The sequence below is a fragment of the Seriola aureovittata genome, chromosome 9 (assembly GCF_021018895.1).
Source record: "Seriola aureovittata isolate HTS-2021-v1 ecotype China chromosome 9, ASM2101889v1, whole genome shotgun sequence".
Classification (NCBI taxonomy): domain Eukaryota; kingdom Metazoa; phylum Chordata; class Actinopteri; order Carangiformes; family Carangidae; genus Seriola; species Seriola aureovittata.
The window spans coordinates 2,677,347-2,704,115 of record NC_079372.1 but is presented as its reverse complement, the minus strand read 5'-3'; the positions used below and the strand labels follow the sequence as shown (position 1 = coordinate 2,704,115).

Here is a 26,769-nt window from a genome sequence, read left to right as displayed (position 1 = left end):
TTCTGTAAATTCTCTTAAGGTGCTCCTGAGAATGACCAACAGATAATGTTCCTTGTGTGCAAAACATTTATTTCTATGCCTTACAAATACTTGCATTCAACATTGAGAAAATACATACCACAATCTTTCTGCGTGCCTGTCAACATAGTGTACACATAAATAATAACATTGCCACTCCTGGCCCCTTATCTATGGCTTTGATACTTTACATGAATATTAAGTAAAGAGGTGCAATCTGAATACATATCACATCATTTACATTGATGAAGTGTTTTCATGAATCATTTGCACATAGTACATCACAAGAAACACATAAGACACTAATGTAAACACAGTGTTCTGCAGACTTTAAATGTTGTTAAAGCCCAACAGCTATGATGTGTTGAAATTCCACTGAATGACCAATGGTACAGCATCAGTAGACATAAAGTTACATTCAGCTCTTTTACTAAATGTTTTCTTTTTGTGCATGATAATTTAAACATAACAATGACAATGATGAATACATGTCAGCCACAACATTTTCATAAATATAACTATGATATAAAATTTGGAAAAATATGCATTTACATTCTTAGCAAACATTACACCATCTTCAATGATATAAAGAGCTCAGCTCTATGCAAAATACAGTTTATTATCATACTACAATTCAAGCTGTTCAAACATGAAAAGCCCTTGTAACCAAAAATGTAAATCCATTGCACAAATATATCTGGAATAAATGACATTACTGAGTACACTACCACTTATTGCACCTCCTTCTTTTCAGCCAAAAATGCTTTAACTGAACACGTGTCTTAAAACATGAGGCACCAAAGAAAAGATAAAAAGCAACATCAAGTAAAGTAAGAGCTTTGAAAACAAATACATTCCTACATCAACTCCACTAGTAACGGCTACAGTTGTATCTGATGACTAAAATGTAATGATGTATTAAACTTCACCATGGATTACTTATGCTGAAAGATGTCCGACAGTACAATGGATGCTTATTTTCTGCCTACTTCAACATTAGTAGCACACTAAGAGATGCAGTGTTGCAGTGCAAGAGTTCAGTTTAATACAGAGAAGCTGTGTTGTTAGAGTCCTAGTAGTGTTTCTGTTCATGACGAATCTTCTGTCAAAACACAGTCTGACTATATAATTACTGTACATTTTAAATGAAATGCAGAGTGTATAATTCTGTCCTATTTAGGTGTGATATATGTTATTTTATCTCTAGTCTACCTGCTCAATTTCTGACAGTTTTCAAGGCTGTACACTGACTGATTTAGACTGCTGTACGACAGTTAGGACATGTTAGTATTACACAGATTACACAGAAAGCAAGCATAGGTTCAAGCTCCCAAGTAACCGCTCAGTAAAGCACTAAGCTGAAGGTCTATAGGGGTTACTTTGCAACAAAGTGCACATTTTTTGTTTTGCCATTCTGCTTACTACTAAGCGTTGCTTTGGAGAGCGACTGCGGCTCTTTAGCAGCTCTTTTCATGGCAGTTTTAGAGGCCTGCCCTCCTGCCTCTGTCCTCTGCCAGTCCTTCTCCACTCTCTTGGAGGTGATGACCTCTCTCTTACTTGCAGCAAAAACACGTTTCTCTACACCGGCTGTTTTAATGCCACCAGACTCCTTTTTAACATCTGTCTCAGAGTTAGCTCTGACACGGCTTTTCCTCACCTGACCTCTACAGTTTGGGTTAGATTCTGGGGGTTGCTTTCGGGCATTGCCTGCAGCCTGCATGTGCCTGATATGACTCCTTCCAGCTGATGGACTAACCGGGGTCTGGGCTCCTCCTCCACCCCCGCCTTGTCCACCTGGGCTCCTACCTTCTGTGGAGGGTGCTCGGGTCTCACTGCTGCTCCGCTTCGCTGGCGCCCCAGGTCTGGCTCTGCGCTCCAGCAGTGGGCTAAGCCGTGAGTGGCGTTGGTAGGCATAGGCAGAGCAGCTTCCATTGCACATCGGGTAGCGAATGTGACAGTGAGGGCAAACTGGAAATCTGGAGAGGTGGTGCTGAGTTGAGGCAGGTGATGGGGGGTTATTGACAGGTGCAAATGGGAAGGCTCTCTGGCTTTGGCGCAGCCCTTTAGGGGAGTTGAGTCGGGATGGTGGAGCTGTGTGAGGTCTGGGTGGGTGAGCTGTTGTAGCAGAGGGGAAACCCTGTGGCCTTGGACGACTCCCAGGCGGACGGCTGCTCTCCGCTTGCACTGTTTGGATCTGGAGCCACTCCAGCTGCAGCAACCTCTCCAGGTACTTCTCTAAGGGCCCTACAGGCTTGGGCCGGGGGGCGCCACGGCCTTCTGTATGAAGGAACACTGCCAGCTGTCTCAGACTCCAGCTGTTGAAGGGAGGAGGCAGAAAGTCTTGGTAACTATAGATGGGTTTTTCACTCTCATCGTCATCACCCAGATTCCCATGGGGTCCTGGGAAGTCTGGGGGAAAGTCATTAGTGTTGATGACCTCGGCCCGGAGGTTGAGGTGAGGAGGGGTGCAGGGGGTACAGGGAGAGGGCAGCACAGGCAGCCTCTCAGAATCTGACAGATCACTGGCACTGTCAGTGTCATCATCCTTCTGGTTGTAGTGCTGCTGTAGTGCCTCTGGGGTGGGGGCTGGGGAGTGTGTTAGGGGGTGTGCTGGCATGTGTCGTAGCCCTGATATTGGGGAGAGAGGCAGGGAGAGGGCTCGCCGATTTTTTCCCATCCCCCCACGATTCGGCAGTAGCTCGTTGCTGCATTGTGACATCCGCTGATTTTCTTGCTTTTCCTCTTTCCTCTGCACAGATGAGGGTTTGCGGAATTGAGGTCTCAAATCCCCTTCTTCTTCAGGGCTGTAAAGAGAAAGACACGTGTAAGGAAAAGCTGTTGGGGGATTTGGGGATTTACTGTAGCCTACTTGAATTAAAAGCATTCAGTGAGAATGTGCACCCTTCTTCACACATACCTGGAGAGTTTGCTTGTATTCCGTGTAGTGCCAGATTTGACCCTACCACCTTTTGACTGTGCACCCTGTACAACAATGCAGAAATCGTTAGTTTTATGAAGAATGTCTCTCTTTAGCTTTACTACTTTGCCATTCACTCACCTTCTGCATTGTTGTCACTGTGTCCTTATCCTGACCTGGTCCTGCTGGGCCATTTTTCAGTTGCCCCACTGCTTTCTTCATCTTGTTACCTTTCTTTGAACTGTGGAAACATGATATCGGTTTGTCAGGCTCGTCTCGAACCAATGTCTGAGACAAAACATGACAAGTTCAATTTCATCTTAAACGTATTCACTGTAAAAATCAGGCATACCTGGGTACTGGTCCGCTATTTTCAGTATTTTTTACCCGAATCTTCTCTTTGGAAACGACGCGTTTCAGTGTCGTGGATGCTGTGCGCTCCTGCATTATGGGCCCCATGTTGCAGGTCGCCAGGGGGGATGTTGTTTTGAGTTCTGCACAATGAAATGATACGGTAGCTAAAGAACCCAACCGACATCTCGGATCAGATACTCTATTCTGAGAATGAGGCTAAAAACACCCATTTTCTCAAAAGTGCTGCAATGCATCATGCGCAGATGTCGACAGTCGGTTCTTCACTGCAGGTTAAACTCGTCCTTGTGTTTGTCGTCGACCCGCCTCGTTGTTTGAATAACAATTGAGCGAGTACTTTAATGTATTGTTGACAGCAGACGTATCTGTTCTTCGACTGTCATCTTTCTCGCCATTAAAAATTCAAGACGGACAAACACCGCATACGCTTTGTTTGGCTCGCCGTCCCAGTCAGATTGGTTTGTTTACCTGCTGCTCTGACTGGCTCGCAGCTTGCGTCGAAGTCTCGAAGTGAGCATCAGAGGTGCATCATGGGACTTGAAGTGCAGACATGCCATTCGCTCTTTCAAATGAAATACGCAAACGCTCTCTGATGAGTTCACTTACTACTTATAAACAGTTGGTACGGTGAGGGGAAAAGTCACGTCTGTGTTCGAAGAAAGAAGCTAAAAATAATGCGCACAACAGTAACTGTTCATTTTGAGTTACTCTATCTCCCACGCGACGTCAGTCATGTTCTGGTCAGTTAGCAGCTTCCTACTTGCTACGCGCATGTTAGCAGATCTCCATCGAGAGCACGCTACAAACATATACGTGCTGGACAGTCATGAAGGTGGCTTCTGATTACAGATCATATGATGTGATTGCGGCCAATAGCGGAGACTCTATGACGCACGGAAACGCGCAGCTCTAATAAATACTACTTTAAATGGAGGATCAAGCAGGCTTCACCATGCAGCTTTAGACGTAACTAACGCTTCATATCTTTACATGGTGAGATGATGTCAGCGTCTAATTTTATTGAAGCATATTTCAGTAATCCTACAACAGTTCAGACAGAGGGAGGGAGAGAGAGAGAGAGAAATAAGCTGTATGCAATCAGGCCAGGCACGTACACCCAGAGTACACGCCCACTCTCTTTCCTGCAGTGACTGTTTCTGCCTTGAGAAATTTACAACAACGAAATTGCTGTTCTCTTAGATTTGCAGCACACCACCATGCGGTTTTAGGTAAAAAAGGAGTACACTAATGTTATATCTGGGACATTATGCATTTGCTTAAAGTGCATTTTAGGGATGAATGTGACATAATACTAATAAATTATGCTTCATAACTTTCTTTACAGGCAAGCAGGTCACCAGTTCTTGCAGATCATGGATAAAGGGTGGTTTATTGGACACCAAAAGATTCCCTCTTCACAATCTGAGCAGCAGATGTCCAGCTCTTACAACAGCGTCTCAAGGCCCTGCATGACTATCAACTTGACTGAAATACTTCAAGCTGACAGACCTAATGTAGTGAAGAAGCCAATTCCAATCCGCCCCCCAAGCTCTAGAGTCTCTCCACTAAGAAACAAGGAATACCACCGCAGTCTCTCCTGTGAACCCACGCCTAAACCAATCATCCGACAACGGTCACACTCTCTGCCTTCCACCACACAGAAGAAGAAACAATGTAGAAATGTCGGTGTGCGGTTTGTTGACTCTTTGGGCCTCGACCTGGAAGACATCAGGCTTTTCAAATCTGGAGAGGATCCCTTTGTACCACATCATGTAACCTTTAGATTGTTGATGGGTGCTGAGTTGGCAGATGGAAGGCATTTGGAGATTTCTTTGCCATACATGAAGCCGTTTTTTTCCCAACAACCTGGCGACCAGCCAGGATTCCTGCATCGTCTCCGTGAGCAGAAAGTGTGTCTGGAAAGAGTCTTGTGTTTTGAACTGGGTGTTATTGGAATCACCCAGGTCATCAATTTGGACTTTGAGAAGGACGTCACAGCTCGCTATTCATTTACAGAGTGGAAGAGCTGCACAGAAACGAAGGCGTCATGGGTGTCTACCATCACCAAGACCTGGGAAGGGGGAGGGGGCGAACTCAGTTATGATACATTTCGTTTCCACCTGCCTGTTCCTCCTTTCTTGCAGCCAGGAGCAGAGCTAGAGTTTGCCATTCAATACAAAGTCTGTGGGGCTGAATACTGGGACAACAATGATGGAGAGAATTATAAGTTAGTTTGCCATAACTACAAGCTCACTGTGCCCAAAGAATGTGAGGATAGCATGGTGCACTTCATCTAGGATGCTGACTAAAGATAGAAGAAACACTTAGAAGCACTTTATGACTGTTGTCAGCAAAGACCTGCTACAAAATGTATAACTGCATTGTCATATAATGTTCATTATGTTAGACTAATGCTAAAAGAAGAATTTTTGAATCAGGTCAGATTCAGTGTAAACTGTTAACTTAGGCAGAGCGAAAATTACAAACACTAGTGCTCTTAATGCCTGATGCTCACTTTAGTGCCACAGTCTTACTTTTGTGATTTCTCTTTAAAAAAAAAAAAGCAAAGTAATATTCACTTTTCCTTGCTATTTAAATAAAAAAAAATGCACTTTTATGTAGAATCAACCAATGGTGATGACACCCACTGAGTGATATAAATATTCAGCAATTCGCTGTTTTCTTCCAGCTGCATATTTGACAGAAAATAGTTTTATATAATGCAGGAATTTGGTCTGCTGATGAACCATTTTGCTTTGTATTCAGAGTTTATTTTTGAGTCAAATGTTGTCAAATGTCAAAACCATGCAATAGATACAATTTTAATGTCTTATAATGAATGAGAAATTAATGCTTATTTTGTTAAACAATAAAGCAAAATTGCACATAATGTTCAACTTGTATTATTATGTATTTGTATTGTTTATATTCGTATTAAGCTGAAGCCCTGCCTCGTCTTCTAGCTACCCTTTACTACCTTCTGTGACTTGTAGCATTCTTTTATCAGCCTGTCTGAAAAACTATTCAGAACATATCCTTAGTAACAAAATATTTAAAACATTATGTGTTTTTTTTTTTAATGTTTTCAGCTCAATTGGAATACTGGCTGATTTGAGGTAAATTGGAACAATTCTTTGGTAAAGCTCTCTTTAGACTATAGAGGTTTGTCCAGTGTTGAGGAGCGTTGAACTACATGCAATTGCATTAGTAGTTTAACTACATTTATATGTGCACAGAGATCCAAATAAATTACTTTTTTTTGCCATTTTTGTATAGTTAACTGCTGAAACTACAAACAGTTTTGGGCCACAAAAGTAAAGGAATAGTTTTTTTTGTTTGTTTTTTTTTTATTTTAACATTGCTTCTCTAATGTAATTGGGTCTCATTTGATTAGACCTTCCCCCTTTTTCTTTCATCCTGACCACTGTTAGACAGTCACCACCGCACACTTGACCTTTGTGCCTGTGTAAAAGCCAAGAGAAAGATTTGCTCAGTGCTCACACAGCTACATCATCATGGATAAACCTCCTAAATCTCAGCCTGAGAGTTATTGTATAAAAAAAACAAAGCTGACATTTCAGCTCCTTCCCCTTGAATTAGCATTAAACTTAAACTAAATGGCATTTTTGCTGGCATGTTCCTTTTTTTGTACTATATTTTGTCATATTTTAAAGTGGTTTTCTTTTCATTTGAACAGGTCCTAGTCAACATACCTGCAGTGAAATCACCCCATCACACACTTCATCTGCCAATCTCTTCTGCAATAGTGCAACCTTATGAGTGGGACACTTTTTGCTAAATTGGAAATTTACTTAAGCATTAAAACTTATAACGCATGTGAGCAAACAATGCAAAAAACTACATTCAGATATCTAATCCAAATTTCATCAATATATTCATTCACTTCATATTCAGCTGTGAAGTACACTGCTACTGAATACAATAGATTAAAACTCAGCATGGTAGTTAGATGGAAGTGGATAGTAAACTGTAAAAAGTGATTATTTCATTGAAATAAAAGTGGTAATATTGTCGTTTCATTACGAATAACTGATCAAACAATAACTTCAAAGGTTGTACAAAACGCCTTGCCTTAAAAATAGAAGATTCGACCTAGAATTGGACAGTAAAATATACCAGAACATGTTTCACCTTTCCCAGAACAAGTGATGATTGAGAGGTTCCGGTGAGTTTTGTAAAGTTAAGGGGCTCATTCATGTTTGAAGGACACTAGAGGAGACTGTGGTACGTTATGTGTCCCGCCATGCGCTTGCGTGATGAACGTAAAGACTTCGCGCGTTTCGAGCCGGGCCAATGAAAAACTGTCAAAAACGTATTCGGTATCATGCTCTGTCATGTTTTGTGCTAATTTTGACAATACAGTAAATACATTTAGAAGAACAGTACAGTAAGTAACGTTAAAATCTGAAAACTGTTTAAAATAATTCCAGTCAAACGATTTTAGTTATTCAGTGGCCACTGACGGTTATGGTCGGAAATTAGTGTTAGCTAGGAGAGCTGACTTTAGCTAGCGTTATGTCAAGCTAACCGTCCCGGAGTAGCTTTAAATTATGGAGAGATGAGGTCGTCAGCTATGTTAGCCTTCACCTATAGCAGGAATTAGCTATATAAAGCTAATTCCTGTTCAAATGGCGTTAAGATTGACAGGTTGATTGTAATTTTACTTTACAGTCATTCTGAAGACGAAGTGGCAGTAAAGCTGTTCCTCGTAAGGAAGAATGGCACCGGGTCAGGACACACAGGTGAGAATACAATCCTTAAACAATTTAGTTTACCAACATTACTGTCATTTCAAGTAATCATTATTAATTTTTTGTTGGTGAAGTACTGTAACGGTAAAAAAGTAAAGTATGATTAACCATTTTCATGCGCAGCTGGAGAAAGTCATCGATGAGGTGTTAAAGAGTGGGGATGTCCATGCACTGGCTGTATTCTTGCAAAGGGACATATATGAAGGGACCCCCATGAAATGTTCCAAACAGTTTCTCTCCAAATTGGATAGACTTGTCTGCAGGGTAAGATGCGGCCCAGCACACTCACTAACTAACATGGTATGATTCCCTAATGTTTGTAGGTTTAATGAAACCATGTCACTGTTTATGTAGTGCTTGGATCAGAAAGATTCCATATCAGCCAGTTTGGGTCTTACTGTGGTCTACAAATGTGGGGAAAAACTGAAACTACCTGGTGTCGGTCAAGGAATGTCAGGAGTAATATGTCAAGGCCTGATCCAGATGATAAGTATACATCTAATATTTATGGGGACACAGTGTGTGAGTGCTGTATAAGCAAAAGTACATCGTTGTTTATTGAACCTGGTTTATTCACATGGTGCAGTGGTTCGAGAAATGTAGGAAACTGTGGATCCAGTGTGGCCCGCAGTGGAATGAGCCTTTGTTCAACCTTTCTGAGGACTTCTTTGATGCCCTAACGGTGAGCTAATGTCTAACAGTAAAACACATTTTGTATGATAAAAAATTCATGCTTGTGTCTAAAATGTAACACTGTTTTCTTCCCTCTCTGTTACAGGTTGTTCATGAAGCATGCAAAGAGGGTACGCTTGTACATTCTTTCTTTATTTGTATTCAATCCTCAGTATGTGTGTTTCATCTTCAGTTTGTCTTTTTTGGGATCTAGGTGGAAATTGTAACTAACATGCGTAAACTTCATTATTTATCCAACAAATTGCAATCTTAAAGTTACAGTATTATTTGGGAGTCCTTGGTTTCTTCCGCAGTTAGGGAGAGTGTTAGATTGTCCTCACACTAGAGTCTAAATGTGTGATTCTGCTCCAACTATCCCAGTTGCCTGAGAGCACTGTCAAATCGTTTGCTATTAACATTGTTTTGAGGTAATTGTGTTCCTCATGGACAGAAAGATTGGAGAAACATATTTAGGTGACAGATAATTAGCATTTAGCATAGAAGAAAAAAAAAAACATATCAAAGCTTAAATTTCCATACTTTCATGATGAATCTTAGTATCTAAGAGAAAATGTCTATTCAGAGAATTACCCATGTATGTTGTTTACAGGAACATACAAAATCACAGAATCCTTCCTGTATGCTCTTGGTCAATTGGGAGTGGACTCCAGAATCTACATCCTGATCCGGAAAGAGGTTGGAAATGATTTTATTAACTACATTGTTTGAGTACCATTATAACTGTGAGTCAGGTGTTTCTTAGATTAACCTGCTGATAATGTTCTAACAGGCAATTCGTAAATTCAACTTAATTCTGGACAAAATCCCAACGGAGCTTAAGAAAGAGAGGAAGATCCTAACATCACAGGAGGCCTCAGACATCATGTATGTCTTGGTAGTTTCCTCATAGCAAGGAACATTATTACTCATTTTTCACAATATCCACACACTGTTGAACTTTTGATTTTTCATATTTCTACAGGCTCAAACTGGCTGGTCAGATATTGGAGGGTGGTGGTAAGTGTTTTATGAGTAATACAATCTCTCTTTTCTTCACCCAGAACCATACGTAGACACAAACAATTTACAACACAGTCTGTTTGTGTCAGATTATGACTTGCAGACAGCCTTGATGGAAGCACTGTGCAGAATGGCCACTCCTGACCAAAGGAAAGAGATGGCAGATCGGTGGTTCAGCATGGAGCATGTGGCCAGTGCCTTTGCCAAGATCCGTGATGCAGAGTTTGAGACGGTAAAATCAGGCAATTAATTTCATTAGCATTTACATTTTGGTGCACTACTGTGGCAAATAATTGTAGTAATATTACATATAAATGTGTAACACAGCAAATATGTGTGATTTCAGGATTGTCGCAAGTTTCTGAACTTGGTGAATGGGATGCAGGGAGACAGGAGGAGGTGCATACATATCGTACCTCAGTGTTTCCTAAGACATGATCTGGGGAACATGAGGGGTCATTAGGGTTGGCGTTCAAAAGAGGGATATTTTGATTCAACTGCTATTTCACACCCATGACTCTAACACAGTGATAGAATGAATAAGAATGACTGTTTTGTTTATAGTTCTACCTCTTCGCCTAGTGATAACAAGAATTCCTAGACTGAAATGTTGTTTAATTCTGTTTTATTAAATCCTCTAAATATATACAGTATTTGTGGGTTCTTGACAAAGACGGGGAACATACATTGCTGAAGACAGATGCACATGACTGAATATCGATGTTCTCTCTGTACTGTAGAGTCTATTCCTACCCTTGTTTGGAGGTTTATCTGGACAAGTATGAGGTCAGTATCAACAGGATTTCTATGGGTCTAAAAATGTGAGAGAGAAAAAAAACAGAATTCGAAACTAAAACGTTAGTGAATGTCCAATGTTACATAGAAACAAGTACAGATTCTCTCTGTCTGGGCCTGACTGCACATTCAGTACAATAAGACAATAATTTATAAAGATGCTTTTGCCTTCTTCGTACAATTAACTGCATGTAAGGTGGAACATCACAATCCATCACGCACTCCTGAATTTATTAGTAGGTGTGTTGAAAGGCTTGTGGTTATGTTGTCAGCTGCTGATGCCAGCTGATGAGAAGCTGGACGAATTCTGGATCGACTTCAACCTTGGCAGCCACAGCATCTCCTTTTACTTCTCTTTGGCTGATGGAGAGATGCAGGTACCTCAAGATTAATAGTCTATTTGAAAAGTGCTGCATAACTTTTAATTATATTTACATGATCAACAGGAGACATCTGTTACAGTCTAACGTAGAGTGGTTTCTCCTTCATGTAGGAGGGACAGTGGGAAACAATATGTATCAGTGAGAATGAAGTCCAAAGTTACACTGTGACAGGTAATCAAAGCCAGGTGTATCCTTTAAGTATTTGCTTGTGTGTGTGTGTGTTTGTGACTACTGTATAATACAATTGGTTTTTTATCTATAGAGGAGGGCAAGAGAAAGGTATTGCAATTAAAACTGTCCGAGGTGGTGGTCGTTGGTGGAGTCGAAGGATCGAATCTTACCATCCATTTCAGCTCCTCCCTGGACATCCTGCAGGCTGCTCGTAGTGTCTACGGACACAGCAAAAACAAAGTAGGCCATGGCTTATTCATTCCAACCGTTTGGTCACAATGTCTGTAGGAATATTTATATGTTTTTTTTTTTGTTACGCAGAGATACATAAGAAGTAAAAGTGAGAGGTACAATAATGGCATTGAAAAGAGCTTGGCATTCTGTGAAAAAAAGGTTTTGACACTTGGTTTAATTCGTTTTTTTTTCAGTTTTAACAGTTCATAGTGATTTAACACTACCTGGTTTGTTTCAGTTTTTATCAGTTTGAAGATTTACATGCTCTTCCTGTCAGGGCTTTGTAGGAAAGATGGGCACATCTGTGGTGAAGACTACAGTTAAAATCATAATGGAAGAGAACAACTCCCAGGTAAGAAATGGTCTGCTAACATAATGCTTTCAGTATACAGCTATAATGATTAATGTGGTCATTACAGATACAAATTATATTGAACTGGTGATGGTTTGGGTGGGTGAACCATTTATGTGATTGGCTCAAGTCAGGTTTGAGATAGGCTCAGATTAAATTGTCTGAATATATGGTGTAAATTATGTTCAGTAACTGCGACATGGCTACAAAGAAAACATTATATAGGCTAGTGGTTGCTAGGTGTTAGTAAACAGTTTTACATTAATGTGATATTATTGTGTCAGAAGTGCTTTAAACATTTTGAAAGCTTTGTAAGTGCAAATTACCGTTGCATTGCAGCTGTGAGATGTTTCTGTGCTTGTACTGCATGCTTTTCTCTATGGAGGTTGTTCCAGAGAGCCAGGTCTCCCTTGGTGAAAGTGAGAAGAATACAGTCCCCTACCTTTTACCTGCATCGTCTGCACATATACAGGTAAAAGAGTTTTGTATTGTATAAACAGTGGTCAATTCATGAATATAATTTGTAACAACACACCACTATGTGTTATGTCTTCATGAAAAACTATGAATACAGTATGTCACTCAAAAAGTTCAATTGGTGGTTGTAGTTCTGCTGTGAAATTGTGCACCTGGCACTCAGATCACCAGCTGAAATGCAGGGGAGCCTGTAGGGGGCGTAGAGAGCAAGGGAACAGAATTTCTGAATATCCATTCTGTAGGTGATCCGGTGCCATTGCCTTCACATGAAAGGGATTACACATAAAATATTTATATGTGATCATTTGAATGTCACATTTAAATTGACCATTTAAGAAGTAAAGATTCACAGACACAGTCATTCTGATTTTCCGTCCAGATGGTGACTCCAGCCAGGATGAGGATTTCAGAGTCCACCACCTTCATCAGCAATAGTGCAGGAGGAAGTGTACATAGTGCCAGTTCCCTCTCTGCTGTAAAGCCATCAAGTAGGTGGAAATTAGAAATTGTAAAGAATTTCTGTCACACCAGGTCCAGTATTCCTGCATTATCTTCATGGTATCATCAGACCTTAGAGGTTCTAAAAACTCAAAAGTTCATTCTTAACAGCCTGACAATGCCATATGTATCAAGATTCTTGTCATATCCATATTCACATCCACAGTATTCTAGCCCAAACCATTCTAGGCAGTTTGTCTTGCTTGACTGGAAGCTCCTTATCACTTTTTTATTCCTCATGAAGAGGAATTAAAGCAAGGCATGTAGATCCAACTCTCAACTATAACATTGTACTTTCACCCTTTTAGACACTCCAGCCAGCAGTAAAGGGAAGCCATGTCTGGAGATGGTTCGTTTATGTGATAGGAAAGGTGAATTTTGCGCGGGAGAACAAAGGATGACTGCTAAGACCTGCAGTAATGGCACAGCACCCAGAAGCACAATAGCCGGTGGCATGATAGAGAAGGTATGACACACGCTGAATACACTGAACTCAACATGTTACACAGGCTGTGTAAGTGTTCCAAATACTGAACACTGTTTCATGCTCTGCGTGGTCTCTCAACAGCATGCTAAAAATGAGATGTCACAGTATGTAAAATTTGATATTGTTTTTGCTTTTGGAATGAAACCTCAATTTCATGGCCTCTTCCTCAGAGTGATATGTCTCTACAGGGCTTGGCTTCCAAACAGGCCAATAAGAACAAGCTTGATAAATACAAAAAGGTATAATCACCAATTATTATGTATTTAAATAAAGTTAAGGTAGTATATGTTGTCTACTTCTGCACAATCTTTCTAAACTGTTTTCAGGATATGAGGGTGTAATACAATTGACTTATGCAAAGTAATATTGGTTTTTACTCTTCTTAGTAGTTACATGTAACTATTAAGATAATAACTCTAGCCCAAATTTTTGATGCTACTGGTCACAACCAGCGCCTCAGACAGGATTTCTCTTGCAGCTGTCAGGCAAATCTGGTATTATTTGGCCTGACAGTATTTTACATATTATTTAATTGGAAGGAAAGTTGTATTTACACAAACTCTATCATCCACTTACGTTTGTTGCCTCTGCTTGTTCTAAAGAATATACCGCTGGCAAAAGCAGTAGATATGGTTCTAGCTGGACAGGGAGAAGAGCAGCCTCTGGGTATTGTATTGTTTAGCTTAACCCAGAAATACAACCACACCAATTTTTTTCAGAGAGTCTTGTACAAAACCTTGATCTTTTTACTTTCAGAGGATAATTTTGTGCCTGACACCCAACCCAGACCTGTGAAAAACATGTAAGCACTGTGGAGAACCACCACACTCTTTGCAGATCTATTACCATCAATGCTCTGATTGGTAATGTTGTACGCATTTGTGTTTATACGGTAGATGTATATAGATTGTATATTTAAACATGTTTATTTGTTCAAATTGCAGGTCTTTTAACTGGAACAAACTGTCAGTGTCTGAAATGGTAACAATGCCCACACAGAAAATAAATACTGTGTCAAGACCTGGTAAGCAAAGAAGTCTTAAAATATCTTCACCAATTCACCAGACATCACTTAATATTATGCACATCAATATCTAGTATCTTTTACCTATCCAGGTAAAAATTCAATGTTGTTAAACTTTTTTTTTTTCCAAATTCATATTTTTTCTCTTTTAGAGCCTCATTCTAATTCGGCACAACAGCAGGAGCACCCAACCTTAGCACTGAGATTGTCAGTTCCAGGCTCAGGCCCTATCAACCATAAGCAGCTCCATACTGAACTCACCCAGCGCCTGCAGCGGGTCCTCAGTGAGAAGAACCAAGATCATGCACCTCAAGAGCCAGCTGCAACCCAGAGAAAAATGTCTGGTACCAGAGGGGACTCGAAACGCAGAGGCTCCGCAGACCAGTGTGCTTCTACTTTGGGTACTTCCAACAAGCAGCAGGCCCAGAGAAATGGCTTGGCCAAAGGGAATAGCAAAGGCCGGATGTCACTGAAAGCAGATGTTGCTCTAAACAAAGCGCCAGTCAAGGCTCCCACAACCGTCGCTCTGCAGGAGAAAATACAACCCAACGTTAAGGCTCAAACTAACAGGGCCCTTTCAAGCAAAGAGAAGGTATGACATCTATAAAATTTAAGCAGCTGACCTTCCATGCAAAGGTTCGTAATGTATATTGTGATTCTAATACCTTCTATTGTCCCTACTCAGAGCGATGCAAAGGTTGCAGAAAGCATGGTGAAGCTCATCTCTAGCCATTATGAGATTAACAACATCAATCAGAGCTGGACTCCTCTTCATATCAACAAGTATGCACAGTGATGGTTGTAGGGCTACATTATGTTGTACTGCAGAAAATGAACAAATGTCATTGCTTGCATAATTGTGCCACATAGTTACCATTTGTGTTTTTATGATAGGTCACTCTTCAATATGAGCTGGTTATCAACTGCCAAAGTAAGTGATCATTATGATTTATGGTTTGGAGAAACTTAAAGTTACTTTTCTCTAGCTTGAGTTACTAAAGAGTATCTTTATCTACTATAGAGGGACGTACCTCATACATCTGTAAGCCTAATGAAATCCCACAGTAAAACAGCATCAAACTCTTCAGGCTGGAGGTAATCCAGTTCAATTAAAAGATTGAGGTACATTTGAATATTTCAGTGGCTTTTAGAATGTATGTAAAGACTTTTTTTTCCTGTTGAGCAGAAAGGATATTTTTGCATTCAACACTGAAGCATCATTGAGTATTGGGGTAAATATTACTAGTGTTAGTTATTCCATATATTTGAATGTAATATACAGGAGTACTTGGTATGCCACTGTGTTTTTTAAAGTCTTATTTATTGCTCTTTAGGGAAAGGATAAAACCTTCCCTAACACTTCTTCCATATCGAGCAGGTAGGTCTTACAGTTGAGAATGTCCTGTTGGGTAATTTGTCAAAAAATGCAGATCTTAAAAACTGTAACATTCTGTCAAGATTTTTTTATTAAAATCTCTCTAATTTCATATTCCACATATTATTTGACAGCGGCATCCATGAGTCCTCAGGACTCCACAACACAACCGAGAAAGGACAACCTGTGACAAAAGTAAACTTTCATTATACTTAGTGTTTTCTTATAGATATTAAAAGTTGAAGCTAGTAGAGACTCAGTCTGTGTAGATGTGTGTATTCTTGTTGCATTTGAACTTTTACTCTTGTCAGAAACAAGAAGGAAAGAGGAAAGCACAAATCTTCCAAAATCAGGAAATTTATCACTCAAAAGTTATGGCTTACACTTATTATATGAGCAAGAATTATGCGGCAGTCACTTGAAATGCACCATGTTCTGGCCAGGAAAGCATCTCCCTCACTCTTCTCTGTCTCTCTCTTTCAATCTGTCTACGTCCCTATCTCCCACTACCTTTTGTGTTACAGGAGAAGCGGTATATGAAAAAGCATTTGTTCAGTGACACAGATACAGACTATGCCATGACAGAGGTCAGCTGGCTGAGGGAGTCGAGCAGGAAACCCAAACCCAAAGTTGCCAAATACTCAAGGCAGGCACCCATCAAGCCTAAAGCTGAGTCACCTCATACTTCATGTAAGCCCTTAAAGCCACACTTTGCCACACATTCATGCTTTCAATCTAAGACTCATCACATTAAGACTGGATGTTGATACAATTATGTAAAGACTAAAATGTTTCCATAAACAGAATGTATTTGTGTCATTACAGATGAAATCCCAGATTTACCACCACCCTCCCCAAAACATGTAAAGGACAATACCAAACCCAATAAAGTAAGGCAAGATTCTTTTATGTAAATAATGTGCTTTAAGGCTGTAATGCACTATCACAGTCAGCCACAGTGTGTCATTGTTGTTTAAGCAGAAGAAGCACAATGTGAAGGAGAGAGTGGTGCAACCAAAGAAGACAGTGAAGCCAGCAGCAGCACCCAGCAGACCACATGCAGCAGGCGGGAGGCCCAAGAGAGCTGTACACACCTCTACCAAGAGCTACAGGGAGCCAGATACAGATGACAGCCAGTCAGAATCAGCTACGCCTGCTGTTCCCAAGGCAAACGACCTCCCTTTATGTCTGCTGAACAAATAACATATTTATTGTTCTTATTGTGTATGCACATGACAATGAGACTAGGTTTTATCTTCGTTATCTCTCTGAATTATTTAGTAATGTGGATCTCCCCATACCATTTACCATTTTTGAGTTTTGTTGAATTACACATAATATGAGTTGCTTGGTGCAGAAGTCCAGCAAATTATATTTTTATGGAATATTAGTAACAAAGACGTTACTTAAAATGATTTTTCAAATAGAATGAATCATACTTTCTTTATCCTTTAATAGCCGGATCATCTGAAGAATACTAAGAAAACTCATGATGCTGCTCACACAATGAAGAAACAGCCTGTGAGCAAGCAGCCAACCAAAAGATATAGGAAACCAGAGAGCAACCATCATAGCAGAGAGTCACAGTCAGTGTCGGTGTCAGAACAGCCATCCACTTCTAAGGTAGAGGTCATAGAGCTTATATTTCATGTTATCCTGATTAAACAATCATCCATTCTGCATGCCATGAAGCATCTGTATGTCTGAATTTGCTAGAAAACATCCATCCACGTCACCGCATGCTCATACTGTGATCAACTGAGTTAGCAAGTTCCTCTATTCTGACAGATCAGAAGCTCTGATTGCTTTTTTTGTGGTGGGGCTATACAACTACAATATTCCAAACTGGCAGATCATTTGTTTTTATCTGATTTTGGTATTGACATTTGTAATATTGTATAATTGTAAATGAGGCAAGAAATATAGGTATGAAGCATGTATTAGGAAGCATCCCTCAAAAAATTACGTGAAATTATGTGAAAACAACTACATCAGAGCTGCAGTAAACTCCACACATGGTTTCAGTTGTTTTCCAAGCATCATATACTGCTGTTGGAGCTAATGTTTTTGAAACAAACTCAAATTGGCAGGAAAACAACATGGGTTGGAAATTAAATTGGCTTTTGGTGGGCAACAGCAAAGAGAAGTTAGGCCACAGGCAATTTTTCTCAGCTGTAAAGCTTGTTGACAGTCCACACAATGTGTCAGTTTAGCATTCTGAGGTCTGAAGAACATTTCTGGTTAGTTGCTGATTTTGTTATTTGCAGTGTGAATGGATAGTAATATAATTTTGGAATGTGGTCACTGAGATTCATTTCAACATCATAGTTATCGTAACATTAGAATGTTGCAGCAACATCCCATTACATTTTGGTTTGTCTGCCAACAGAAATATTTTGTAGACCAGCAGGGGGGAAGAGTGAGAAACTTGTTCAGAGGTTCCAAACCAAATTTGATGATAATAGGTTTATTGTGATGATTGTCTATAAATGATCCAATTTTGAAAATTTTATTTAAATTCTGCAAAGGGACATAGATTACACCTACACCAGTCCTACAACAAAATGTTATGTTGTAGCTTTATTAAGCTAGAAATAAGACATGGTCTGAATGTGCACATGCCTTTTTACCTGAATGGGTATTGTGCTTGATGATCATCATATATTTAACAGAAATTCTTTTATGTTTTTCAGCAGCAGAGGCCTGAGAATGTTCTTCAAGAAACTTCGAAGTTACGTAAGAAAAAGGTCATCCCTGTCCTAGAAGAGATGAATGCATTGAAGGATTCTTGGGCAGCCCGCCAGACCTCGTTCTGTCCGTCGCCTCCTTTCGTTGAGAAGATGAGATGTAAGACTGTGGAAAGCTTCTCACCAGCATCAGAGTTAGATAACAGTCATTTGACTCCTTTGACATAAGCTAATGGCGATTGCATGTTTCATGGTGTGTCCAATGGTTTATTAATTCCAATATGTATTACTTAGCCTTCTTGACACTTTGCTGGCATACATAGTTTACAGTAATTGACAAATATTGCTTTTGCTTTGATTCCACTAAAGTATAGTAGATTATATAGTGAGTTAGTGTTTGCTTTTTAGCAACATTTCCTGTTTAATCAACTGACTCAAGAGTGAATGAGAGCACCTACTTTTGGAGATTATTTAGTCACATGGAGGACCAAATTCAACTTATTAAAGTCTGCTTGTGGCTGGAAAAATGGGGGCCTGTTGTAAAAAAAAATCACTAATCACTTTTATTTAGAAGACCTGAAAGAGGATTAAAATTTGTCCTACCTGAAATGAATATGTGTACAAAAAAATATTCACCCAAAACCCGAATTGTTGCACCCATTTTTACTCGGCCAGTTCAGTGTCTGTATTACATTTGCATTAACTCCTGTAAAGAGTAAAACATTTGGTGTATTATTCTGCAATTGCACCAGATGCATTTTCACTCAGATCACATTTATGCAGTTTTAAAACACTTATATAAATGACCCTATTGCTCTCTAACCTCTTAACTGTAAATTGATATGTTGAAAACCATGTATGTATATTGACCTTTTACTCTCTGTCCAACTTCTGAGGCCAGCTGTTTGAACATCTGTGCTTATTTTGGACCCTCACAGCTGCCGAGAGGTCAGCCCCAACCTTGGATTTGACCTGCTCCCCTCTCCTCACCCCGCGGGGATCCCCACTCCCTGCCTCCCCTGACTCTGCCTGCCAGGACACCCCCTCACCAATCCTGCTGCTACCCAAACCTCACTCTACAGTCAGCAGTAAAGGAAACTTCAAGCCCTCCTCTTCCTACAGTGCAGAAAAGAAGTTCAGCACATCCAAGACTCAGTCCATCCAGTCTGCCCTGTCTCTCTCTTCACTGAGAGGTCAAACCCCTGCACCCCATCCTCCCATTGGACTGAGTGCAGCAGAGGTAAAACAGCACCTTACTGACGTCTTAAGTAGTTCTTGTGGATTCTGAGTCAAGGGTTAGGGTCACATTCAGAGTTTAAATGTAGCACGTACCACCTGCTCCTTTTTACCCCAATGATCCGATGATGTACTGTATATATGGGCAGTATAGTCTAGAATATGTTATGGTTGTCAATTGCAGCTGAACTTAAATCTAATAAGTTGTGAGGAGTCCCCTGGTATTTAACATGTTTGAGTGAAACACTCACCTTTACACTACATGGAGGTCATTGACGCCACTCGTGAGTCATGTGAGGATTACTAAATGACTTAAGGCCTTCATAAATGGCAACCTAGGACTTCAGGAAGTAGGTCTGTGACCTGAGCATTGCTATTTGAAATTCCCAGACCAGCTGAGGAAATGCGGGCAGAGAAAGTAAAGAAGTATCACTTCCCTCCCTCTGCAACCATTTTTGAGGTTTGAAGTTCTCTTTTAAAGTAGTTTTTAATCTCCACCCATAACAGTTGTCAGGGTTAAAATGAATTCGGGTGAATATAGGGAACCCTTAAGTCTGAAGTGTCCATTTGAGAAATTCCACTTTCCGTAATAAAAACATCTTGTATTTATGCAGAAAATGTTGGAATTACATATGATGTTCTGAAAGATTAAGTAGCATTATTGAAATTACCTTTTTCACTCCATGCAGAACAGATAATAGCGCTGCAACACTTCATCTGTGCCCCCTAATGCATTGTGGAAAATGTCTTTATCATTTTACTGTCACTAATCCATGACATAAATGGTGATTAGATAACTACTAAATGAGTTGCCATACTTCTTCTTGTCCATCGCTTTCTCATCACTTTCCAGATAAGTCCAGTTCAGCAGCATCTATCTCCAGCACCTCGATCTCCTTTGTCTCTGTCCCTGCCCCTGTTGACATCCACACTCCTTGATCTCGACAAGCAGTCCATGCCTTCTCCTCCTCAATCTCCATTCCCTGAAGACACTATCAACAATGACCACCTTTATGGCTTTAGTAAAGTGTCTTCAGTATCCCAGGTTTCACTGAGCCAATCATCCACTATGTCATCCGTGCTCAGCTGCAGACTTAAGGACTGCCCCAGTACTGCTCTGACTGTGTCTCATAAAACAGAGGTAGGGGGGCTTTACTACACTTAATTTTTTATGATTGTATGATAATGGATGGATGGGTGGATGGATGGATGGATGGATGAGTTACTGAGTTACAAATGACTAATGAATTACTGTCCATCCTGACAGAAAACACCATCTTCAGACAGAGACGTAAAGCCTGTGCAGCTTCATATGTCAGGTAAAAAACCTTTATTGCTCAGCTTGGTTCTTACCAGGTATAAACCGGGTTTCCCAGTTTGTACAGCCTAACCCCAGAGCTAGATTCCATTAACATCCAAACAAGTTTACAATGAAGTACAAAAATATATCTAAATAAAAAGTGATTATGAGCACAAACTCCCAAATAAGGCTCCATGGTCAAATCACTGATATGTTTTAGAGGGAGTCCCTTTGTTATGAAACAGTCATATAATGGACTAATGTATTGTAACTTGTGGTTCTTGCTACAGGACCCAGTCGCAAGCGCCACATCACCTCAACCAGTGAGTCCGAGGAAGATGAGAAGGAAGATGGGAAGGAAAGCAAGATGAGAGGACAGCGTTCTCCTCGGATGAAGCCAAGGAAGTTGTTCAAGTCCTGTAAGACATGTTGCTTGTAGTAATTAGTGGTGAATTGAGTCAGCTATAAGGTCAGCCAGGTTTATTAACATCCAGAACGATGCTGTTAAACCAGCAACACCGCAGCTATGCTGCACATGGGCATGGAAGAGGGAGTGGAGCTTCAAAATAAGTTTTTAAAACACATGGAGGCTTCAACGCCTTGACAGGAGCACAAACCCAGAGACTAGACCTGACGGACCGTTTTACCAGTTAACACAGGGGCTAGCAGCTTATGACTCCGCACCAGCGACAGCCTGGCCAGTGGCATTATGTTTTCGGGTTGTCCATTTGTCCGTCTGTCCGTCCGTCCGTCCGTCCCATTTTCGTGAACGTGACAACTCAGGAGCACCATAAGGAAATTTCTTTAAATTTGGCACATGGCAATGCAAAAGGTCAAATGTCAACTTGACTGTGACATCATAGTGTTTTTTTTATTCAATTCCTTCAAAGTCTTCACTATCATATATCATATATGACTGGGCAAACATGGATGTAAACGGCAACTTGACTGTTTGGTGCAGGCATATAACCACGAGGTGTTAATTCTAGTTTATATATTATGTTATGGTATTATGATGTACAAAGAGCATACCAACAACAAACTGTTTCTTGTAGTTTAGCCAAAACATTTTTGATTGGTCTTATTACCAATGCAGTGAAAATGTTTGTTTTTTTGTTTTGGAAGAGCAAAATTTCCAACCTGTATAATTTAAGGTATTTTGGTGTTTACCCAGAACTCTGAGGTAGTCTTTCCTAACATATTAGTGGATGTGTCTGCTGTCCTCAGTTGCTGAAGTGTCTGCTGTAGGTGAGGTGAGCCAGGTCATGTCTTCTTCCCACACGGTGAGCTCCAGTCACTGGGAGGCTGAAGTGAGGGGTGGAGACATGGACATGGATGAGGATTTGGAGTTGCCAGGATCTGACTTAAACCCGAGTGACCTGTGCCAGCAATTCAGCTCTGACCTAAAGAAGAAGTTCCAGGTTGGACACACATTTATATAGTCAAAAGAGCAAGAGAATATGCAGCACAACCTACATTACTGTCACACACACACACATTTTATGTACTCCCCCCTTTTCCCCAAAATGGTTCTTAACACCACTGAAAATAATGTGTTATGTATTTGGCACGTTGGCCATGTGTGTTTGAGAAAGCAGTGAATATTTTCTTTTTACTGAATATATTCTCACAACTTGTGTTGAATAAAGCACACCTCTATTTTTCATAATCCCGAGTCACTGAAATGTTGTTAAATGATGACCTTGTTGAACCATTATCTTTGTTTGTGTTCAGAATCGTTACAAGACGATGGAGTTTTACAACAAACAGTCCTTGAAGACCGTCCAGCAACATGTCTCCTCTCTCAACATGCAAGTGACCAAATACAGGTCAGTTAGTATGTAATTAGTGTTACAAACAAAACATAAAGCCATTTTTTCCATCCACAGGTCTCATTTGCTAATTGCGAATGTGAAAATTTGATACTTTATACCATCAAGATACAGTACAGCTTGATTTGTTGGCTGGTTGCCCGCCAATTTGTTTCTTAGAGAAGACAACTGTACAATCAACAATCAGTGTTAATTTTCTTAAAGTAGTTCGAAGTTTACTCTGTTAGTAAATAAGTACTTGTATGTTCACATTCTGCCTTCCTGCAAATCTGAAAACACGCACTATTACTTTATTTTTTTGGCTGAACTGCAACAGCAGGGCCAATCCTGTAATCGCTTACTGACTGATTGACTGACTGACTAACTGAACGACTGACTGAGTGGTGGTATTAACACTTGTTAGCGGAGTCGTAGTCTATCGAGCCACTCTGGTTTCCCAGCTGCTCGGGAAATGCAGGGAAGTGGAAGAGCACTTCCAATACACCAAGCCTCGCCTCCATTACAGCAAATAAACTACTTTCATAACATGTGTCATTATTACTAAAGGAGGCAGAGGAATAAGATAAAATAAGACACACTGAACAGAAAGAGCAGGAGAGAGGCAGACAGAGAGACAGAGAGAGAAGTCATTGCTACCGAGACTCCGTTCTAACCGCTATGACCAACTCTACAGATCAAATGATTGTGGATCCCAGATGGAGGCTGTAAGCTGTGTGAGGGACAAAATAAGAAAAATAATCTGTCTCAGGCCCCGGTGGTTCATCTGGTAGAGTTCATGTCATTTGAGCTAGTCATTGCCCTGCCGGCCCAGGTTCAAGTCCAGGCTGTGGCCCTTTGCTGAAGGTCATCCCCTTTTCTCTCTCTCTCTCCAATTTTTTCCATCTCTCTCTCACTGTGACTGAAAGGAAAAAAAGAGAAAAAGAGTCTTTCTCTTCTAACTTTCTCTCTGAGTGATCATTTTATAAGTCTTTGTCTTTAATTAATGATTTTGGTGATTTTGTCAGATGATGTCACAGGTATTAAATACGTATTTGACCATAGGCGGTTCAACCACATGCTATATTTTGACCTAGTCTTGTTTTTGCTTTTACTTTTAGATTTACATTTCACTGGTTAATTCTCTCTGCTCTGTACAGGACTCAGAGGCTTGCACAGGTTCAGAAGGCCCTCTTGCAAGAAATCGACAAACTGGAGCAGGATGACACTGTTCTGAAAAGAATGGAGAAAGACCTGACTGTAGGTCACTCTTTCTTTCCGTCTCTCACGCACACACAGACTACCTGTGTACCAGTTTGGAGAGAATGTGGAAGTTAATATTGTTAAAGCAAAATATGAAGTCACGAAATACAACGTGTTGTTGATGTTGATTTGACCAGTGTCTGATCAGTGTTTGGTCTCTGTTCTTTCACAGATTCACTGGAAAAAACAGACTGTGGCTTTCCGGTCTTACCAGGAGCAAGGAACCAAGAGGTGAAATTTAGGACTTTGTGTTTGTGTTTGTGTGAGCACTGAAAGAGCCATGTTGTTAGTTTGATGCTATTTTCCTGCCACAGTTGGATCAATGCAGTTGCCACAGGCTTAAACCCAAATACCCTGTAAAAGGTTGAATAATACACTTGTTTATTCTGTGAAAAATGGATTAAAATGCTTGACAGGAAAAGACATTTTTCCTCAGGCTAATCATCATAAGCTAGATATGCACCCTACAGCACAAGCTAGTTTTTGGCTAGTTCTTCTTCATATGACTAAGCTGAGTTCACTGATGTTTATTTAGCAAGCATTCCCCCATAATTATCCACCTCTGGGCTGATTGTAAAGAGCTGTTCTGGCTAGAATGCCCAGTCCAAGTTAATGAGTATGAAAAAATTATACAGTCACAAAATTATAAAGTCATGTTGGTTTTTAAAAATGAATGTGGTACTCAATTTTTGTGTTAATACAAAGCACCTAAATGTATCAACATGCCTCAACTCTCTTCGTGCTTTAATTAACGTGTCTTTTCATAAGTGGCTGGTCATAAGATTAGAATTTCAACATTATCTCTTCACTTGACAAGATCAAGAGAACCCAGTGATCCCTCCTTTGCTTAAAAAAAATACAGTTTTTGTATTGACCCCATTAATTGTTACCTCTGTCCTTAAAAAAAGCACCATGTAAATGATGATTCTGCCTGCATGATTCAGAGAAGTGATGGTTTTAGATGGGTGTGCTTCCCCTTCTCACTGACAGCACTTTATTCAGTCAGAGCCCCCTTTTTCCTCAGTCAGGCTGCTTGTGTCAAACTCACAATTTTGGCACTAGATCTTTTTTCTTCTTCTTTGCTGTGGCTTTTTTTTGTCCACACTGCCATACAGCAGAGATTGTATGTGACATAATTACAGTAAGTGAATTTGACCATATTTTGTCAGTGGTCTTCAGTTCTGTGTCATGTTTCTGGGTAGTTGAATCTTGACTGATTCTATGGTCACATCAATGCCCATAACAGGAGAATTTATTTTTCAGTCCTGATCAGATCCATGCTTTCCCAGAGCTGAAGACTTCATCATAGGCTTTCTGCTTCACAAGACAATGTTAGAAATATGTTTGATTCCAAATAAGTAAGATTCAGTGAAGGGGTTCAGTGGTTGACTCCTTTTATATCGTTGAGACATACCACTAAAAGCAAATGAAATTCAACTTCAAATTAAGCCACTTCGGTTAAACCATTTTACTGACTATGTACTGTAATCCTGTCGGTTATAACATAAATTCACTTTTTAAGAAATACTGCATAAGTGTTTTTCAGTGTTTCCTGTGGTCTCCTTTAACGCACTGTATATTTCCTTTATGTTTACATTGTGTGTTCTCTCGCCTTGTGAAGCTCTGCCTCATTTGGCTGTGTGATTGTCTGTCTCCTTCCCTCCAGAAATGAGACCCTGAAGAAAGCCCTCCATAGTAACGTGTGTCACAGCTTGGAGTATGAGCAGAGAATATTCACATCCAAGGTCTGATGCTCAAGCTTTAACAGCTGACGTCTAACATGCACTTCACTGTGTTGCTAAAGTCTTTAATCAACTTCATAAATCCAGAGCTCATGTTGCTTTTAAGACAATAGAAGAAATATTCATTCACAGTTCATCTATGTTTTTTTAAATAGTACATCTCACCTCTGCATATCAACATATCGACCCTTCTGTCCAATAATTTTTCACTGAGTGGCCTTTACAACATTTTGCTTAAGTCATTCTCTCATGTGTCAGCTCGTCCCCTGCTTGTCCTGACTGTCATATTCTATGTTCCCACCCCTAAAACCCTGCTTCTCTGCCTGCTGTTTTCAGATGTGCCTGATAAGAAAAGATATGAAGTCAGTCCAGGACAGACTCCTCAGTGAGATGGTGAGTCCACACGACACAGGTTGGATGGATTTGACCTGAACCATTAGACTGGCTTTTTATCTGTCTTTCATTTTGTGATCTTCACTCTGTCAGCAGAACAATGCTCCATTGAAAGCCAGTACATAACGTACAGTCTTGAGAGACTTTATGACTCAGATGGTGTTGTGTAAGGTTTGAACTGAATTGTCTTTCCTGAATGGTTCTTTGTGTTTGTGTACCTTTTGTAGCAAGACGGAGAGATACAGAGCGTGAAGAGAGGGCTGCATGCTTTGTTTTTTCCATGATGGAGCCGGGTTTTAAGTCAGGCCTCTACACTGTAAACAAGGTTGCATATTACACCACATGATCCACACTGTGCTCTGTAGTTGAGCTATGCTGATTTCATGTGAACGTTTTTGGCTGAGGTGTTAATGTTTCCAGGTTCTGCTTTTAATGTTGGTGTATTGTGGGTGTTTTTGTTAATTCTGACATAGAAGTGTTGTTGCTATATGATTGTTTTTATAAGAAATTTTATGTAAATCTGATATTTATAATTTGATATTTGATTTCCAAATTACAGATCAATCATTTTTAAGTGTTCTGTAGAAAGTAAGCACAGGTAATAATCCTTTTCAATGTATTTCATTGTCTTGACTGTGATATTTTTAATACAAATTCCAGATTCATTTGTGTAGTTTAGTTAAATATTGAAAAAAGAATCCAACTAAACATTCAAAATGTTAAATCCATCAGTTGTTTTTAAATACCTCTTCAACCTGATTCTTCATTGAAAA

General features: G+C 40.1%; 3 protein-coding genes and 1 long non-coding RNA gene across 5 annotated transcripts; 3 read left to right on the top strand and 1 right to left on the bottom strand.

The window, feature by feature from the left end:
• Window positions 1-52: 52 nt before the first annotated feature.
• Window positions 53-3,765, bottom strand: fam217ba (family with sequence similarity 217 member Ba). Its single transcript, XM_056385193.1, has 4 exons — window positions 3,288-3,765; window positions 3,077-3,176; window positions 2,936-3,000; window positions 53-2,822 (listed from the first exon to the last, which is right to left on the bottom strand). Exons 1-4 carry the CDS (start codon window positions 3,392-3,394, stop codon window positions 1,394-1,396), a joined length of 1,701 nt encoding a protein of 566 aa, XP_056241168.1. The 5' UTR covers window positions 3,395-3,765; the 3' UTR covers window positions 53-1,393.
• A 329-nt stretch (window positions 3,766-4,094) lies between these two features.
• ppp1r3da (protein phosphatase 1, regulatory subunit 3Da) lies at window positions 4,095-6,204 on the top strand. 2 transcript variants are annotated; one of them, XM_056385195.1, is made up of 2 exons: window positions 4,095-4,300; window positions 4,653-6,204. In XM_056385195.1, exon 2 carries the CDS (start codon window positions 4,681-4,683, stop codon window positions 5,602-5,604), a length of 924 nt encoding a protein of 307 aa, XP_056241170.1. In that variant the 5' UTR covers window positions 4,095-4,300; window positions 4,653-4,680; the 3' UTR covers window positions 5,605-6,204. The 2 variants fall into 2 exon arrangements, with proteins under 2 accessions (XP_056241170.1, XP_056241171.1); XM_056385196.1 differs by lacking the exon at window positions 4,095-4,300 and adding an exon at window positions 4,309-4,536.
• A 1,429-nt stretch (window positions 6,205-7,633) lies between these two features.
• LOC130175489 (uncharacterized) lies at window positions 7,634-8,561 on the top strand. Its single transcript, XR_008828744.1, has 4 exons — window positions 7,634-7,715; window positions 8,000-8,070; window positions 8,203-8,343; window positions 8,434-8,561. It is a non-coding gene; the product is annotated as an uncharacterized LOC130175489 (long non-coding RNA).
• A 95-nt stretch (window positions 8,562-8,656) lies between these two features.
• Window positions 8,657-26,764, top strand: sycp2 (synaptonemal complex protein 2). The gene is made up of 42 exons (XM_056386005.1): window positions 8,657-8,761; window positions 8,858-8,882; window positions 9,362-9,447; window positions 9,542-9,636; window positions 9,734-9,768; window positions 9,861-10,003; window positions 10,118-10,170; window positions 10,512-10,557; window positions 10,839-10,943; window positions 11,060-11,120; window positions 11,212-11,360; window positions 11,632-11,706; window positions 12,092-12,178; window positions 12,563-12,671; window positions 12,990-13,147; window positions 13,339-13,407; window positions 13,771-13,834; window positions 13,925-13,970; window positions 14,113-14,192; window positions 14,345-14,784; window positions 14,878-14,975; window positions 15,087-15,123; window positions 15,214-15,287; window positions 15,379-15,424; window positions 15,527-15,570; window positions 15,702-15,762; window positions 16,092-16,257; window positions 16,393-16,457; window positions 16,549-16,734; window positions 17,026-17,190; window positions 18,264-18,414; window positions 19,193-19,494; window positions 20,344-20,631; window positions 20,758-20,809; window positions 21,081-21,209; window positions 22,018-22,211; window positions 22,525-22,619; window positions 23,759-23,858; window positions 24,034-24,092; window positions 25,528-25,606; window positions 25,940-25,996; window positions 26,224-26,764. The coding sequence occupies exons 1-42, from the start codon at window positions 8,657-8,659 to the stop codon at window positions 26,278-26,280; spliced, it is 4,536 nt and encodes a 1,511-aa protein (XP_056241980.1). The 3' UTR covers window positions 26,281-26,764.
• The last annotated feature ends 5 nt before the right edge of the window (window positions 26,765-26,769 follow it).

Excerpts from the sequence above, each read along its gene's own strand:
- ppp1r3da (XM_056385195.1), top strand. The coding sequence starts at position 4,681 with ATGGATAAAGGGTGGTTTATTGGACACCAAAAGATTCCCTCTTCACAA.
- sycp2 (XM_056386005.1), top strand. The coding sequence starts at position 8,657 with ATGGTGCAGTGGTTCGAGAAATGTAGGAAACTGTGGATCCAGTGTGGC. Across the intron at positions 8,762-8,857 it reads ACTTCTTTGATGCCCTAACG|GTTGTTCATGAAGCATGCAA; the intron begins GTGAGCTAATGT and ends TCTCTGTTACAG. Across the intron at positions 15,124-15,213 it reads GCTGGTTATCAACTGCCAAA|AGGGACGTACCTCATACATC; the intron begins GTAAGTGATCAT and ends TATCTACTATAG.
- fam217ba (XM_056385193.1), bottom strand. The coding sequence starts at position 3,394 with ATGGGGCCCATAATGCAGGAGCGCACAGCATCCACGACACTGAAACGC. Across the intron at positions 3,177-3,287 it reads AATAGCGGACCAGTACCCAG|TTCAAAGAAAGGTAACAAGA; the intron begins GTATGCCTGATT and ends ATGTTTCCACAG. Across the intron at positions 2,823-2,935 it reads AATACAAGCAAACTCTCCAG|CCCTGAAGAAGAAGGGGATT; the intron begins GTATGTGTGAAG and ends TTCTCTTTACAG.